This window comes from Rattus norvegicus, chromosome 10 (assembly GCF_036323735.1).
Source record: "Rattus norvegicus strain BN/NHsdMcwi chromosome 10, GRCr8, whole genome shotgun sequence".
NCBI classification, from domain to species: Eukaryota; Metazoa; Chordata; class Mammalia; order Rodentia; family Muridae; genus Rattus; species Rattus norvegicus.
The window spans coordinates 94,894,655-94,912,091 of record NC_086028.1 but is presented as its reverse complement, the minus strand read 5'-3'; the positions used below and the strand labels follow the sequence as shown (position 1 = coordinate 94,912,091).

Below are 17,437 nucleotides of genomic sequence, written 5' to 3'. Positions count from 1 at the left end.
CCCCCCCCTTTTTTGGGACATGGTTTCTCTGTGTAGCCCTGGCTGTCCTAGAACTCACTCTGTAGACCAGGCTGGCCCCAGACTCAGAGATTTGCCTGCCTCTGCCTCCTGACTGCTGGAATTAAAGGCCCGCACCACCACCACCACGCAGCCTCAAATGACTTCTTTTCTTGTTAGAATAACAAGAATTCCCAAGCTTTTAACCTAGGTAAGTCTGTTCTAGACGTATGTAGTGTTGACCCACAGGGGGATTGATTTTACTTGGTGAGAAAATGTAGAAGGGAGAATAATTAAGAGTAGTTGTTCAAGGAGGGCTTCCATTTCATAAACAAAATCTGTGAGGCCCGCCTGCTTCTTCCCAACATTAGAAGGACCAGGGACAGCCTCCAACCGATGCCAGTGACAAACTACCAGTTTCAAAACGGACTTACGAGTTTAAGCAAGAAAGCGAAATGACACTGCTTCAGTTGTCAACATGCTTTTAATTACACTGTGTAAGTCACAACAATGATTTCATTTAGATTTCAAATGGAAAAAGAGAGCTGGAACAGCTGAGCTGGAAACAGCTCACTATGTAAGCAGCGGCCCACATGTGATACCCAGGACCCATGGGCTGGGGTGGAGGAGAACAGGCCAATGGACCCCTGAGGTTCACTGGACAGCCAGGCTAGCCTAACTGCTGAGGAGTGACACCCGAGGTTGTCCTTCAGCCCTACCCCCACCTCCCCACCCTGCTCCAGCATTAAAATAAAAAATGAAAGAGAGAAGTCTTACCTTCAAGATAAAATAGGAAAGTGGGAAGCCGGGGGCCAGAGACGTCGCTCAGCTGTAGAGTGCTAAGCTCGCACAAGGCCCTGGGTCAAACCCCAGTACAACCAGGTGTGGTGGCGCACACCTTCAATCCCAGCTCTTGAGAGGCAGAGGCAGGGGATCTCTATCTCTGTGTTCAAGGCCAGCCAGGGCTACTTAAAGAGACCCTGTCTCAAACAACACAACAACAACACAACACAACAATAACAACAACAACCACCCAAACGAACCCCAGTACTACAGATATCAAAGAGGAGGGCATGCTACTATACCACTGGCAAGGACGACGTTCCTTTCTGGTCCCCAAGGTACATTGCTCTTACACATTGGTTGAGCCTGAGGTTGTCAACCTGCTCACCACGACTCACTGATGTCAGGGCTGACAGACCACACAGGTGTTCTTGGCATCCTGACAGGTAAGTAGTCCATTCACGCCCTTCCTTATGCAAGCATGTCACAATGCAATCAAGTAGACAAAACGCTGTAAGAACAAACTTCAGTCCCACCTAGTCCTACAGAATAAGTGCAACCCACACAGACATAAGCACTATTAGAGTCCTCCAGCTGTAACTGATGGCTATGTCTGAGGCCCTCCTGGAGGACTCTACCCCTCACCCCACCCCCCCAACCACCACCAACTGCTGTGGGAAAGGACCATTCCTGTCCTCACGGCTGAGAACTGATGTAAAGCCATTTCTCCCTGCAGGGACAGGCTCAGAAAAGCATGAAGGGCACCCGAAGGTCAGCAGGATGCCAGCCCATGCCAGGTCAAAGCCCTGGTGACTCGGCTGTGCCTCACAAGGGGCAGCATCTCTTCTCAAAGCAAAAGCAACCTGGAAGTGCTGGTTCAGTCCTGGGCCACAGGGAGTGACTTTTGAAGTATTTCTTTGTTTACCATCTGGCTTCACCTAACCCTAACTGAAGGGTGGAAAGGATGGGGCTACTGCCACAAACCAGCTAGTGAGACCGAGAAAAAGGCAGAGAGGGTCTGTTCTGAGTGAACCCTATTCCCTGCAGGGGCTTCAGACACGTTCTACTGTGTCACTGGCCTGAGCACAGACTCAGCAGATGGTTTACTCTAATGAAGAGCTCTACCCACGAACACCTAGGCTGCCAGTATTTATTTATTTCAGTTACTCCTGCCTGAAAGTCCTTATTTCTCAAGAACAGCAATGCATCTGAGTATCCACTCTCTCCAGTCCTTGAAGGCTTCCACAGGCTTCGGCAAATACACATGCTCAGAGCTGCTTTTCGGAGTCGCTCCTGACTCGCCGCAAGACTCATCGTCAATCCACTTCACCAGGGCCTTGAAAAACACACACACACTGCATTTTAACAAATACTAGGGCTGCACGGAGAAATTTTGGCTCCAAAGACAAAAAGCAAAACAAAGCAAAAAAGCAAGAAACAGTAAAACAATCTCGGTCTCCATAACTGGCATCTGAGCCAGGTTTTCTACATCTGTGGTTTGTGTCCACTGGAGTAGGTTATGAGTTCAAGACACGAGTGACACCCAGCTCGGAACATAGAGAGCGCAATGCAGAGCGCAAACGATGACCAGAGAGCCGGGTCCCTCACGTTTATAATCTCAACGCTCGAAAAGGCAGAGCCAGGACTGCTGCAAGTTCTGTTACCACAGCGAATTCCAGTCTAGCCTGGGCTATAGCACGAAACCCCACCCTACCTCAACAGAAGAAAAAGGCAAAGGAAATAAACTATGCTAATTCTTACACTATTTTAGGATGACAAGATAATCTCAGTTTCTTTTCTCAACTTGCTGGCTATCCCATAAGGCAGCGTGCATGCTGTTAGCCTACGTGCGGATGAACATAACCATGTCCCACGGCAGGGTAGACGTGCGTGTATTTAAAGACATGGCTGGAGAGGTTCAAGGGCTGTCTCTGCATGAGCAGACAGACCACAAGGAACCACGGGGATGTGCTAATGTGTGCATAAGGACACCAGGCGTCTCCTGTCTCCCTTCTTAAAGACACCTGTTCTTTCCTGACAGACTTGTGTGTCTGTCGGGGACTTGGAAAATTACAGCCACAGAGCTGTCTGCTTACACAAGTGAACTGCACCACATAAGTCAGTATGTATGCTGCTCTGGACATAGGCCAACCCCCTTGACCTAACTGGACAAGAGACAGACAGGTTTCCTTTACTGAGTTTGGGTCCCAGCACCCACATCACCCACAGATGCTTACAACTCCAAGGGATCAGACAAGCCCCAATGCTTCACCCCCAAATTAAAATGTCTTTTTTGTTCCTTTTGAAACAGGGCCTCAACTATAGCCCAGGCTGGCCTAGAACTTCATATTCAACCCAGGCTGGCTTCAGATTAAGGGAAATTCTTCCTCAGATTCCTGAGTGTTGGGATTACAGGGGTAAGACATCATGAGAGAGATTTTTCACTCTTTTGGATTTATTTACACTGCTGAGAGCGAGGGATTCATCTCATGTTAAGAGTGCAGAGGTCAGATGACAATTTGCAGAAGTCAGTTTTCTCCTTCCACCAAGGGCTCAGAGATGTGACTCCTGTCTTCACACTGTGGGAACTGGGGGGCTGGGGACAAGGCACCTTTATGAGGGAGCTGTCTCTTCCACCCTAACTGAGGTTTTAAAGGGGTACATCTGTGTGCTTTTTTACACAGTGTGTTCAGTGTGTACATGAGGAGGCCCAAGGTTGACAGGCGTTTGTTTTCTTTCTCCACTGAAGCAGAGCTTCTCTCTATGAACCCAAAGCTTGCTAGTCTGCAAGTCTGGCTAATTTGCTTCTGGGAGTCAGTCCCCACATCCCATGCACCAGGACTACAGAGGGACACTCATGTGACTTCTACAGACCTACACTCTGCGTCTCATGCTTTCGTGGCAAGTCAGCAAAGGATCCACTCACTGAGCCACCCTGCCTGCCTTCTTTATACTTTTTACACCACAGTTTCCTGCTGATCTTTACCTAATTTCCTGTGATAAATCATAGCTCTAAAGGACCTAATAGAGAACGCCCTGTGACCTAGCCCACAGCTCCCTTCAGCTTTGCACCCCTTCCCACTTACTTTGTATCTCTCCACAATATTGAAGCCGATAGCACTCTGCAGCTTACGTAAGCAGATAGGGCAGACATTTAGAGGACGACGGTCAGATTCCTCCAAGTGATTGGAGCCTTGCATTAAGCACGCAAGCCACTGGCAGTGTCGCAATCCAAGTATGTGTCCGATCTCGTGGGTTAAAGTCTGCAAGACATTTATGTCCCCGCTCTGTGACACTACCATCAGCAATTACACAACAGGTCCCTTCCCCCGCCACAAGAAACAGATTTACAGGATTCAACACCATTACCACGATCACCAAAACTTCCGCCCAGACCAGCTCCATTTAGTAAAGGTCACTTCCTTACTTTCCCTGGACCAGGGTTTCCCCTTCGGTGCAGCTGATGTGTCAGCTGGTGGATTCCATGTGTGGGAACCCACACGAGTGGGGTCTACCCACTAGATGACAGTAATGATGACTGCATTTGATGACTGTGAAAATGTGGCAATGCATGACTATCACCCCTGTACTCAGGAGGCTGAGGCAGGAGGATAGTAAGTTTACTTTAAGCCAGTAGGGTCCTAACAGTTCAAATTCTGGGCCCCTTTGCCCCAAGAGACAGATTCAGTAGCTCTTGGAAAGGGGCTTCCTGTGCACTAGAGAGCACACAGGGGTGCATTTCTAGGAGGGGCACCTGTCAAGCACCCACAAATAATCCTGGGGAAAACAGACCTTCCATCTAAGACCTTTTAAAAATGAAGATTTTTCTAAGCACCTTACCTTACAGGATCGCAGCAGCAAAACACTAGTGATCTCAGGGATGTAGTAGTTATCAAAAATGGAGTAGTCACTGGAGACTGTCCGCTGGGGAACCTTCACGCTGCCTTCATATTTCGAGGTGTAGAAGTCCTTGCCGTACCTGGCAAAGCTGAATATGCCCACGCCTACAAAGAGTCCAGGGTCAGCGGGGAGACACAGGGGAGACCGAGAAAGCCTGCTTGGGCACCTGGCCGGGCAGTGCACATCTGGGTCCTTTCCACACCACTGCAAATACTTCAAAGATTTGCTGACACAAAGGACTTTAGTCCCAGACTTCCCTATCAAGATCTTTACCTGCCAACTCACTTCCCCTGACCCAGAAAATTCCCTGCAGGCAGAGGGACTCACCGGGTCCTCCCTGAGGACGGGCAGAAGAAGAAAGAAACATTTTCTTCACGGGTGTGGCCACAGCTGAGGTTCTTGTGCCCCTTTAATACCCCCTCACTCATGCCCCTACATATAAACACTTAAATTCACTGATTCACACGCACACACGCGTTGGGGGAATAGAAGGAGACTATTTGAGAAGAAGAAGGGAATTGACAGGAGTGGGAGGGGCACCTGAGAGAGGAACAGAGATGGGGAGATGAATATGATCTCATTATATTATCTACACGTGTAAATAAGTCATAATGAATCCCACTATTACATATAATTAAGACATGCTAATAAAACATAAAAAAAATCAGAGGATGATTGAATTCTAGAGAAACTGGAAGTTTCACAGAGTTTCTCCTCAAAGAAAAATCTTCACTCAGACAGTCCGAGCGAGTCAAGTCCTCCAAAAGCGCCAAGATCAAACAGTCACATTGTTGCCATTAGGAGCACAAGGGCAGGCTGCCTCGCCTGTCGGTTTCTGGCTTTCCCTACAACAGCGCCTGCTGTCCCTCTCCTGCCTCTCAGTCTGTAGAGAGAAGAGGGTCTCCTCCTCCTCCTCTATTTCCTTTTTAAAAGCACAGGAGGTGGGTAGCAGGTGACCAGAATGAGGCACCCTCGAAGCTGACTTCCTGTGTGAGACCACGGAGGTATATTGAGGTCTTTCAATTGTTACTGTTTAGTGGCTGTGTGTGTGTTGGTTACTAGGGCTCAAGCCCAGAGACTCAAGTGCACAGAGCAGTTCCCACCTTATGAGTATTTGTTTGCTTTTGTGTGCTAGGGAGCAAGGCCAGGGCCCTAGGCGGGGCAAGCAAGTCTCCCACCATAGAGCTCATGACATTTTTGTTTGTGAGGAAACTCATAGTAACTGTGTGCGATTTAACTTTATCACCTTCAGGGACTACAGTGTGATGTTTGGAATTTAGGGAGAGTATTTATTCCAAAAGAAAAGGCAAATCTAATCATGGATCACAAGGGACCTGCTTTGATCCAACTGCTGTAAGCTATTTCGGGTGACCCCTTCAGCCAGAGGATTTTAAATGTTCCTCTGTTTAAAAACAGTCTCTACTCTTAAAAGAAAACCAGGCTACTTGTGGTAAAATACACTCATTTCATGTCAGATCAACTGCCACCCTGACCTGCTGTTTTATGTCATGTAATATTTTTTAAATTTAACCCCCCCAGAAAAAAATAATTAAATAGAAACGTTTGGATAATGTTTCCTGACCCACTCCCCTCAAAATGCATATAAAAAACTAACTAGAGGTATTTAGGTCAATGAGTAAATTGTTTTGCATTTATTTTTAATGTTTTCATTTCTATCGTGTTAATAAAAGGGGACATCCAATAAAAACACACAGCAGGATAGTAACCCAAGGCTTCAAAAGAGGCATGCTGGGAGGAACCAGGGTGTGATAGAGGACCTCAAGAGATGGGGCACTGCGGAGGAAGTAATGAAAGAAGAGCCGGGCCCCATCCCACCTCTAACACAAGCGTCTGCCTGGGAAGCCCTGCCCCAGAGCCTCCGGCTGGCATTCGTTCAGATAGTGCATCAGCTGTCTCCAGCTGTGTCACTGCCCCTCCCCAGGATGCTCAGGCCCATCCCCCTTAGTTTACTGATCTTCTCCCTTCCAGCCTGCCTGAGATCTCGTGTGTGTGTGTGTGTGTGTGTGTGTGTGTGTGTGTGTGTGTGTACACGGACACACGTGCACGTGTATGCATGAAGTTAGACAGAGGAGAGCAAAAACTGGTGGAAAGAGAAAAAAAGGAGAGAAATGGGGGAAAAAGAAAGGAAAAAGAAGAAACTGACTCACTTCCCTCTAATACTGCAAGGCAGTTTCTAATGTACTGTGTCCCCAGTCCAGGTTTCTAATGAGCTGCACTTTACACTTTATTGTGTCCCCACATGAGGTTTAGGTGGCTTTTCTTTCCTTTATTCTCATCTGGGGTTTTTTTTTTTTTTTCTTTCTTTCTGATGGGTAATGATGCTGTATAGCTCAGGTTAGCTTCAAACCTAAGATCTTCCTTTTCTGCCTCCCCAGTGCTGAAATCAGTCATGTGCTCCAATGCCAGCAAAAACTTTGATTTCTTTCTGTTGCTGTTTGTGTTTGGTTGGGCTGTTTGGGACAGGGTATTTGTAGCCCAGGCAGACCTTAAAGTCACTATGTAGCGGAGGCTACCCTTGAACTCATCAACCTCTTGCCTCCCCCTCCCAAGTGCTCCAATTACAGGACCATGTTATCACATGTAGCCCAAAGATAGTTTTCTAAGCAAGCACTCTCCCACTGAGTTACATCCCAAATCTTATGGGAAAAATAATAAAGACACATACAGGTTGAAAAAGAAAATGTGTGCTCATATATTGGTATATGGCTACTCTGTCTGTGCTATACCACAAAACCAACCAGCGAGGGCTAGGGATGCGCTAATTCAGTAGTAGAGCCTTTCCCTTGAACCTGGCCTGGGTTCAGTGACATGTACTGTGTACGCGTGTTCACATGCGCACAGGCACACACATACACACACACACACACACACACACACACACACACACACACCCCTTAGAATTAGCAAGAGTTTTACATATGTTGACAATAGCTCAAATCTCCTTAAACTGTTTGTCTTGTTGATCCGTAACTTAAACTCCCCAGCTGTTGAGCTGAGAGCCTTTAAAGGGACCAGGCATCTCGGGCACTATTTATGGACAGGAACTGCTCTGCAAACTGTCTCCAAATGACTCTGAGCTAAGGATATGCCTTCGAGGTCAGGTAGGGAGCATGTGGCATCCTGAAGGGGAGCGCCTATCATCAGTCTTTCAAAGCACACTTCCCCCGACGGCACTCATGGCAGGCGCCCACAGAATATACCAGTTATTGACGTGGGACTTGAGTTCCTGCTCTCTGAGTATCCCCGAGTCCCCTCAAGCTGAGCAAACAGTATCAAGGAGAAGTACCACTTGACAGGGAGGCCTGGCCGAAGACGAAGTTCCACGAGTCTCTAGGGTAGAGGTCGATCATCGTTATCCCCACGATGCAGAAGGCATCTTCGGGTTTATTCCTCTTCAAGAATGCCAGGATGTGCCCTAGTGGAAAAGAACCGCGCGCACACACACGTAAGCCCCACTGCATACGTACACCCCCTTTCTCTCCGCAAAGGAGCTTCGCTTGCCTGTGTGGATCTGCAGGTTCTGTGTGTTCTCGTTCACTCTAAAGGAGCACTTAGTCGCAGAGACAGAAACCGGTTCTAAGAACTTCACCTTCAAACCGTAGAAAAAGGCTTCGCAGTAGCCCTTGAGCCATTTAATATACTCCTCACTGATAACTCTGGTGTTGCCTAGAAAGCCTATGGGACGGAACGGGGGGGGGGGGAGGGGGGGAATGAAGACAGACTTTAAAATGACGGAGACATTCCACCCCTTATTCCATAAACTGTCTGGCAATTAGGAACAGAATTCAGTATAAAATCTAAACACATCTCAGCCATGGATGACAACATGAAGTCAAAAGGTAACAATTTTACTGCTAAAAGTCAATTTGGCTACAAAATTACTACATTGAAGCAACTGTCAACAGCGATCATGCACAGGGCAGAGGAGACGGCTCAGCAGGAAAAGGAGCTTTCAGTGCAAACCCGACAATCTCGCCGGAGGCAGAGAAGCAACTCTACAAAAGCTGTCCTTTGTTATATACTCAATTTAGCATGTGTGTCCCCTCCCACACTGCACACACAACAATAACATTTTTACTTATCACGTATACTATCTAACATACTTAGTGCCCTGGGTTCGGTTCCCAGCACAACAAAAAGAGAAGCTATTAAAAATTGCTTGCTCGAATTAGGTCACCAATGCCCAAAGTATGGCCAGGTGAACCAAACCGAGGCCCTCGCATTCCCAGCTCTTACCAATGGGCTGAATGTAGATAATGTGTTTCTTCGGGCAGGGTGCCTTCCTGTAGCGGTCAGAGAAAAACTGCTCGAAGTCTTGGGGAGCCTCGGGGTGGGAGGAGATCCAGTCTGACTGTGAATGCAAGGTAATGGGTTCGAATAGATTATTGCGTGGCTGGAAGGCTTCATTCATTAACCGTTGCTCCCCCGCGTCTAACTTCTCGTACTGGGACACGAGGTCTGGGTTCTTTGAGAGGAGAGCTGTTTTCAGTGTGTGCTCGGAGTGCCGTAGTACCTGCATCTGCCAGGAAAGAAGGGAAAAGAACACAAGAAGACAGGTATAAACGCCATCCACCTATACCAAGGACGTCCTGTCCTTCAAACACATCTCTAACACCTCTCAATAATAAATGACCTGTTGCTAAAGTCTTCAAATGCCACACTTAAGACGTGGTTTCCCCACGTCCAATCAGTTTATTGGGGGATGTACCTAAAGAGTTAAAAGGAAAACCATTAAAGCCATTCTGGCGTCTCCAACCAAATGGTTGCTTCCAACCTAAGTTGGGCATAGTGGGGACATCTGTACTCAAGAGACAGAGGCAGGAGATTGAAAGGAGATACTCAGCCTGAATTATATAGCAACATTGTTTCAAAAATAGTAACTAACAGCCCGGACAGAATCAAAGAAAAAAAAAAAACTAGCGGTGACTCAAAAAGCCTACTGATGTCCAACGTTCTCAGTCATTTGACGATAATCATAATATTTTGAGCTGACTCACTTGGGCCACACGAACGACGCACCCCTTCCGGTGTTATTCAATAATGACAAGAGAAATAACCTTAGTGCCCAGTTCTGTTACTTAACTGCAGGTTGGCAAGATACACCTCAGCCCCTTAAGCTTACCTTGTCAGTCACAAAACACTGGGGAAGATCTATGACCAATGAGATGCCAAACTCATGGTGACGGTTTTCCCATTCCTGCGGAATCCCTACGTGCTGCGTTCATCCTTCACATCAAACAGATGTTCCACCGCAAGGCTTTCTGAGTTAGAAACGAAAAAAGATGAAAATTTCTGTCCAGTCCGTTTGGGTTTTCTAATTAGGGGCCTTTTCAGTTTTTGGTTAGTTGGCTTTTTTTTTTTTTTTTTTTTTTGTATTTTTCTTTGGTTTGGGGGGTGGGCGGAGATAGGTTTTTTAATCTCTCAGATTATTAACAAGTGATTTTGAAATTTAACTCCTGTGCTCACTGAACTTCTGAATTCTGGAGCTCTAGAGACTATGGTGTCAGTGTAGCTCATCTTCATCTGGGCTGAGATTTTAGTTTTACGGGATGAAATTTAAAACAAACAAACAAAAAATCAGCAAGAAGAAAAAAATTCACCATGGCCCCCTTTAGTCTACCTACCTTTCTTTATAAAGGAGAAATCTCCAGTTGCTGTTTTTCCATTTAAGGTTTTCTAAGGACATGCATGTCTGGCAAAGGGGTGTGGAGAGCAGGCGGCTTCACACTAATAAAAGAGACAGAGTGGAAGATCAGGTCTCCACATCCTAATCCAATGTGGATGGTGACGCTAAGTGTGCAGGAGGGAGTCATATAGTCACTGCAGGGACTGAGGGCCTAGGATGCTTCGGTTCTAAAACCGGAACATCCTACACAAAGTGGGTCTCGCCAGACGTGCTAGCTGGTCGCCCATAGCAACTTGCACTTGGGGCACAACCGGTGCAGACGCCACCCAGTCTCTGCTTGAGTGAACAGTGGGGGCCTCCCCGGAACTCAGAGTTCGCCTCTTCTACCCGGGGAGCAACCGGAAAGGCCCGCGTCGTTCCCAGGAGACATCCTGCCCCCGAGGTCCCCGCGGCTTCCGCCGCAGCCATCCCTCCCACATCCGCCCTTCCTCAACGACCAAGACCTTCCTCCTTCTCCTCCCCTGCCGGGCCCTGACGGTTCCTCAACCACCCTCACCGGGACAAGCCTCTAGGCCGCCCTCAAGCTCCCACGGTGGTCCTAGCGCGCATGCGCCTCTCGCGGACGCATCTCGCCCTGTCACGCATGCCCCGCTCACACCGCCCACAGGATGCGTCTCCCTGCCGTCAATCATCACCCCGGCCCCTATCTGTACTCGTCCCTCCCAAGGCTCCTCCTCCAAACACTGAGCCCACCCGACTCCTCCAGGGAGATCACGCCCATCTGCTCTAACTCCTCCCCGAAGGCGTGGCTCCGAGCCATTTCTCAGCACTCTGCATGTGTGTGATTGACTACTGTAGCAAGGGGGCGATGTAGTGCCAGACAGTCCCCAGTCATCACTGTTTCTCGCCGGCCCTCGCGGGGGCGCTGCAACCCACTCCTCGTGGGCGGTGCAGGGCCACGGAACCACCTGCTGTGGGCTGAGCCTGAGTAATTTAACCACTGGGTCCAAATAAGTCAGCCGTGTCCGCGGCTTGACACATCACCCGCTGGACTTTCCCTACTTAGTCGGTTTACGTGATTGTTGCGGCCTCACCGCTGTCAGGAAGCAGGGCTGCGCCCGAGGGCGTGGGGCCTAGGGTAGCCTTTGGTCCTTGGGGAACTATGGGCTTAAAGCTCAGACCCCCAGGAGCCCTCCGCCCTGGAAGGGGAAGCCCCAGGCCTGGTCTCCTGATCCCTGCCCCCAGAATATTACCTATCCAACTCTTTTGCATCTCTGGGCGCTTCAGGCATCCCGGTCCAACCGTGGGATGATGCCACTATTTTATTAACATCCTCTCATCCTTGGGAGTTAAGGACCTCACACCCCACATTTCTGTGCCTCCTACCCAACCCCCAGATTTCTGCTCTCTTCTTGCCTTGTGCACACTGCTCTAATTATCCTTGGTTTATTTTGGGAGGGCCTCATGTGGGCCAGGCTGGCCTTGAACTCACTGTGTAGCAGAGGATGACTATAGGCTCCTGTGTCCGACTTCTGAGATCTAGAATACAGTATGAACAATCAGGTCCCTCCAAAACTTTATTTTTAAACAATTTAAGGCCAGGTTTTGGTGGTACACATCTGATATCCCAGCTCTTGTAAAGCAAAGGTAGGAGGATCTTTAAATTAGAGGTCAATCTAGTCTATAGAGCAAGTACCAGGCCAGCCCGGGATACAAAGAAAGGCCTCGTTTTAAAAATGAAAAATTCAGCCTCAAAGAAGAGGGGTAAGAATAGCAATTTTTAAAAATCTTTATATAGCTGGGCAGTAGTGTGGCACATGACTTTTAATCCCAGCACTCTGGAGGCAGAGGCAGGTAAATCTCTGGCATTCAAGGGCAGCCTGATCTATACAGTGAGTTCCAGGACATTCAGAGATGTCTCTATGATACATAGAGAACTCGGAGACCAAAACAAAACAAACAAACAAAAAAACTTTTATAATCTTAACTCCTAGAGATCCCAACTGTGAACATTTTCATCGTGTCTCTATCTCCTTCAACATATATATATATATATATTTCAAATTTTCATACATATATATAATGTACTTCAGTTATATTTCCCCAGGATCCCCTCTGATCCTCTTTCCCCTCCCATGAGATTGCTCCCCAAAAACCTGATTATCTTTTTCTCCTGAGACATTTTTAATCAGCTGTAGACATGATGCCCCTTTATTCTAAATGTTCCAGAGCATACTTCTAAACAAGCAAGTTTCCCTAACAGGACACCTACCCTGGAAATTCCTACCGATGTCTCTGATTACAGTCTAACACCACAGGGTCCTGGCTTTCCGTTTTTCTGTGTGCACTACTCCCTCCCACAATAATGAAATGTCTGTCTCCGACTATTCATAATTTACTTCTGCACTTAACTGCTCTGTGGTACAATAGGCACCGAGAGTAATTTCAGGATAACAAATCCATATCGTTGCAGACAAATAGTCCTGCCAATAATCAGAAATTATTCATGGTCCCTTATAGCCAGAGGATGCACAGTATACTATGCAGTTTACATCATCTAGGTGAATTCTTTCCTACTGGGTCCAGCACCATATCTGACCTGGAGCTTACTATGTAGCCTAGGCTAGCCCCAGATTCACAACAATCTCCAGCCTCAGCCTCTGGGGTGGTAGGATCACAAGTGTGTATCATCACATTCCTTGTTAAATGTGTTACTCTTTTTTTTTTAATAGCTTAACATGGCAACACAGCTATTTAAAAAAATGTGCATCTGGCCATATGGCACATACTTTTAAACCCAGCACTGTAGCAGAGTCAGTTAGAGATAGGCTTTTGAATCTCCTTTGAAACGCACCTCCCTGAATGCCTGTGAGGGAGTTTCTTGATTAAGTTAAGTGAAGTAGAAAACTGAACTTAAATGTTTGTGGCACCGTCCCGTGGCCAGGAGGCCTGGACCCAAGGCAAACATCAGTAACCACAGCTCTCTGTGGATACAATGTAACTAGCTGCCTCTGGCTTAAACTGCCCCGCCTCTGTTAGATAGATTGGGTCCTCTGAAACTATGAACTAAAATGGGTTTTTCCTTAAGTTTTCACTCCTCAGGCATTTGGTCATGGCAGTGAGAGACGTGACTAGCACAGGAGAGACTAGAGGATGGCAGGTGGGGCCCCCATGAATTGGATTGGTGGCACTATGAGAGAGAACCAAGAAGTGGAGTTGACAGACAACACCTACCAGCATGCTGATCTTGGGTTCCCCAACTTCTAGAACTTTCAGAACAGAAATAAATTTCTGTTGTCACCGAGCCATCCAGCCCATGGTATTTTGTGTTATAGTATCTCGAAAACACAGACACACCCTGTCTCATTTCACAGACTAAACGTCTCTCCTTGATTTTGTTCTGCCACCAGTTATTTGTGTCTTTTTCTTTCCTTTAAAACTTCTTACAGGCATGTGGAGAGGTGTGTCAGTCTGTTAAGGTATCCTATGGAGGCAGAAGAGGTTAGTGAAGGACTCAGTGTGCAGGGTTATGGACTAAGCCCTGGTTCTCAGAGGCAAGCTGGCAGAAGGCCAACTCATCCCCTGAGAGGAGGCCCCAGAGTGTGAATGTGGGAATGGCTTCCCTGAGACTATCCTGGGTTTCCCAGGAAAAGGGTAATTTCCCTACTGACTGTGCTCTAAAAAACGGCAGGCAGTTAACAGCCTGAGAGTTCCACAAATGTGGACAAAGTCTGGATTTTCTTTCTGTTTTCCAATTTCAAACTACTTGTGTGTGTGCATGTGTGAGTGTGTGTGTGTGTGTGTGTGTGTGTGTGTGTGTGTCCCCTGAGCTTGCACATTCTCACACACATGCCACAACAGACAAATGAAGGTTAGAGAGAACTTCGTGTCTCTCTTCCCATCATGGGAGCTCTGGGATCAAACTCAGGTCCCCAGCCCTGCCTGGTATCAAGTGCCCTTACCCACCGAGATATCACTGCCCTCCCCCCTTTTTCATGTCTTGCTATTGATCAGGTCTCACTTTGTAGCCCAGGCTGGCCTAGAAACTCACTATGTTGCTCACGTTGGCCTCGAACTGATAGAATCCTCTTGCATCTGCCTGCTAAGGGTTAGAATTACAGGCGTGAATTACCATATCTGAATCTTTTTTTTTTTGGTCTTAAAAATTGATATCATTGTTGTACATGGGTAGGTGCTTATGCACCGGCACATGTGTAGAGGCTAAAAGGGGTGCCTCTCTTCTTCCGTGGTGGGTTCCAGGAATCAAACTCAAGCCTTCAGACATGCACAGCAAGCACTTTTATCCACTGAGCCACCTCACTGACCTAAAAGTCTGAGTTTGATTAGCTTTTTTAAAAAAATTATGAAAAAAAATTATGATATGCTTGTGTCTGTAGATAGATACATGCACATGAGTGCAGGTGTCTGTGGCTGCCAGTAGAGGGCGTCCAATTCCGTAGAGTTGGAGTTTCAGGAGGTTCTGAAGTGGTTCGGTGTCTGGAATCAAGTTTGTGTCCATTCTAAGACAGTACACACTGAGGTGCTGCGCATCTCTCCAGACTCCTGCCTCTGTGCTTACATCCGCATTCTGCTGCACGGCTTTCAAGCCTCACAGCCAGTGAACTTTACACCTTTTATTTTTATTTATTTTGTTATTATTTGAGCTAAGCTCTTATTCTGTAGCTCAGACTGGCTTGGAACTTACTAGAAAGCCAGCCCAGGTGGGCCTTGAACTCAAGGCAGTTCTCCTGCCTGTCCCTTGCTGGTACTGGGGTTATAGGCATGAATCACCACACCCAGCTGGCTAACCTATCTTCTTTTTTTTTTTTTTTTTTTTTCCGGAGCTGAGGACCGAACCCAGGGCCTTGTGGTTGCTAGGCAAGCGCTCTACCACTGAGCCAAATCCCCAACCCCTTGGCTAACCTATCTTAACATGAGCCTACACTAAAGGGGTCAACAGGTTCCCAACCATTTACTCCCTAGTATGAATTCATGCCTGCTACGTTTTTCTTTTCCTCCAGCCCTTAGCTGATATCTGCTGTTAGCATTTCATCTAGGCTCCACCCCACAGTTACCTGGCAACAGCCAGGCATGCCTGACTCACTGAAAAAAGGACTGCTTGCCTTCTCCTCACTCTCTTGTTCTCTTTTCTTCTTTCGTTCTTCTCTCTTCTCTCTGTCCCTTCTCTCCCCATTCCCCTCTCCCTCTCAATCAATCTCCACCTGTTCATTGCGGGCGTCTCCCCGGCCCCCCCTTTCTCTGTCTCTACTACCCCTTCGACTCCCCTCCCCATGCCCTGAATAAACTCTAGTCTATACTATACCATCCTGTGGCTGGTGCCTCAAGAGGAAAGATTGCCTCAGCATGGACGCACAGAGGCATCCCCTTCCCACACACCTCCACCAAACATACCCCTGACTTCTTTTTCTTTTCTATAAAACACAACATCTACTACCCTCATTTTCTCCAGCCCTCAGCACTGTCCTGAGGAAATGAAACTTTGCTTGGTCAAGAAGCAGGAGTAGGTGGGGGTAATTTAGGGCAATGGACAACCCTAGGAGGGTAACAGCCTAGAAGAGGTAGGTACAGCAGATGGGGGAGGATGTTGTAATTCAGGAAATAAGACCCTGGTGCCACATACCAACAGGGAGGCAAGAAGATGGAATTATTTGATAAAAATAGTTTTAACCTCTATTTCAGTTATGCTCAAAGCAAAGGAGAAGGAGTTGACTGTCTTCTCCCTCCACAGCAGAGAACCTGCCCACTGAGACCTAGAACTCAGAGCCCATCAGACAGAGGAACCATAGAACCCAGAACAACACAGTTTTTGTTCTAAACAGCTAACTTACAGCTAATGTCTTGGACCACGTGCTGCTGGCACACCAAGGCCAGATTCTTCCATAATGGGCTAGCTTTGGGAGTGCCCAGGGAGAAGGGCCATTAGCAAAAATGAAAAGCAACATGTCTTTTAGTCCATTAGGTTAAAAGAGGGGTTTTTTTTCTCCCTCTCCTTTATTATTTATGACTTGTGAGCTCAGTGACTGTTTCCCGGAACAAGTGTTATGCTTCTACTGTTTACTGGAGCAAAAGAGATGCTTATCAGCCGCCAGGCAAGCTACAGACTGCTAAGTCGTCGGGGAGCCCTTCGGTCCTGTGGCCTCTGGTTGTCCTTTGATGTCATATGAGGCAAGTTGTTTTCTGGGCCTCTGTCGGTTCCCAAAACGTGTCACGATCTGATATGAGTACGTAGAGACACCCACATCCATGTCTGCAATTTATATATAAATTCTGAAACATACATACAAACCGCATATGAATACAGTGCAATGAGTACATACATACATATGTACATACATACATACATACGTACATACATACGACCAAATTGAAAAGGTCAGCCTTCAGTTTTTACTTTAAGAATATCATTCGCAAGAAAAAGTTAGCGGTTTAGTGTATGAATGGGTGAGGGGAACAAGTTTCAGGGCAGTGGCCCCTGTGACCACTGGAGGATGCCCATGATTCCCCCCAACGACTTCCCTAGCCGTGGCTCAGACCCGTGCTCCGTAGCTCCTTCCGAAAAGGTTCAGTTGTTTTATTTTTTTTTAATTTGGGTTCCCCTTTTTTCAGTCTCTATGGTGGGGTGGGAAGGTGTCGGCCTGAAGGAGACGCACAAATGAAAGAGGAAGTGTCTTAGCGCTCAAGCTAGCGCAAAGCAGACGCCCACTCGTCTGTGACCTCTATGGAAACACTGCACGCGTCCTACTTCGTGTTCTTTCGGACTTTCTTGGGGCGGGTGCAGCTTGCTACCCAGCAGCAGGCAGCTTACTATCAGCCTGCAGGGTAAAGCCAATCCAGACAGAGCTCCTGCCTGGATGCGGAAGACAGGGCTTCTACGCTTGCTAACCGAGAGCATGCCCCAAAGCTTTTCCTGCATGAGCTGAAAACCAAGTGGCCCCAATGACGTGATACCAGGGAATGTCTTGATTGTTGTACTGTCTGAGGATGGCTTGAGCCACCACACCCTGCCTCAAGCTCCCTCTCCAGGAAGTCTTCTGCGTTCTCCTGGAATGACTGTAGGGGGTCTTTTGCTAAATTCGGACACTGGGCTGC

The 17,437-nt window shown here is 47.5% G+C and overlaps 1 protein-coding gene across 4 annotated transcripts; it reads right to left on the bottom strand.

The window, feature by feature from the left end:
• Nucleotides 1-462: 462 nt before the first annotated feature.
• Amz2 (archaelysin family metallopeptidase 2) lies at nucleotides 463-11,039 on the bottom strand. 4 transcript variants are annotated; one of them, XM_063269471.1, is made up of 10 exons: nucleotides 10,884-11,038; nucleotides 10,326-10,428; nucleotides 9,824-9,962; nucleotides 9,147-9,220; nucleotides 8,938-9,052; nucleotides 8,203-8,376; nucleotides 7,988-8,116; nucleotides 4,621-4,784; nucleotides 3,867-4,043; nucleotides 463-2,116 (listed from the first exon to the last, which is right to left on the bottom strand). In XM_063269471.1, the coding sequence occupies exons 7-10, from the start codon at nucleotides 8,049-8,051 to the stop codon at nucleotides 1,964-1,966; spliced, it is 558 nt and encodes a 185-aa protein (XP_063125541.1). In that variant the 5' UTR covers nucleotides 8,052-8,116; nucleotides 8,203-8,376; nucleotides 8,938-9,052; nucleotides 9,147-9,220; nucleotides 9,824-9,962; nucleotides 10,326-10,428; nucleotides 10,884-11,038; the 3' UTR covers nucleotides 463-1,963. The 4 variants fall into 4 exon arrangements, with proteins under 4 accessions (XP_063125541.1, NP_001014143.1, XP_038942351.1 ...); NM_001014121.1 differs by having other exon boundaries at nucleotides 8,938-9,220; nucleotides 10,884-11,000; XM_039086422.2 differs by lacking the exon at nucleotides 463-2,116 and adding an exon at nucleotides 3,218-3,376 and having other exon boundaries at nucleotides 8,938-9,220; nucleotides 10,884-11,039.
• Between the last annotated feature and the right edge of the window lie 6,398 nt (nucleotides 11,040-17,437).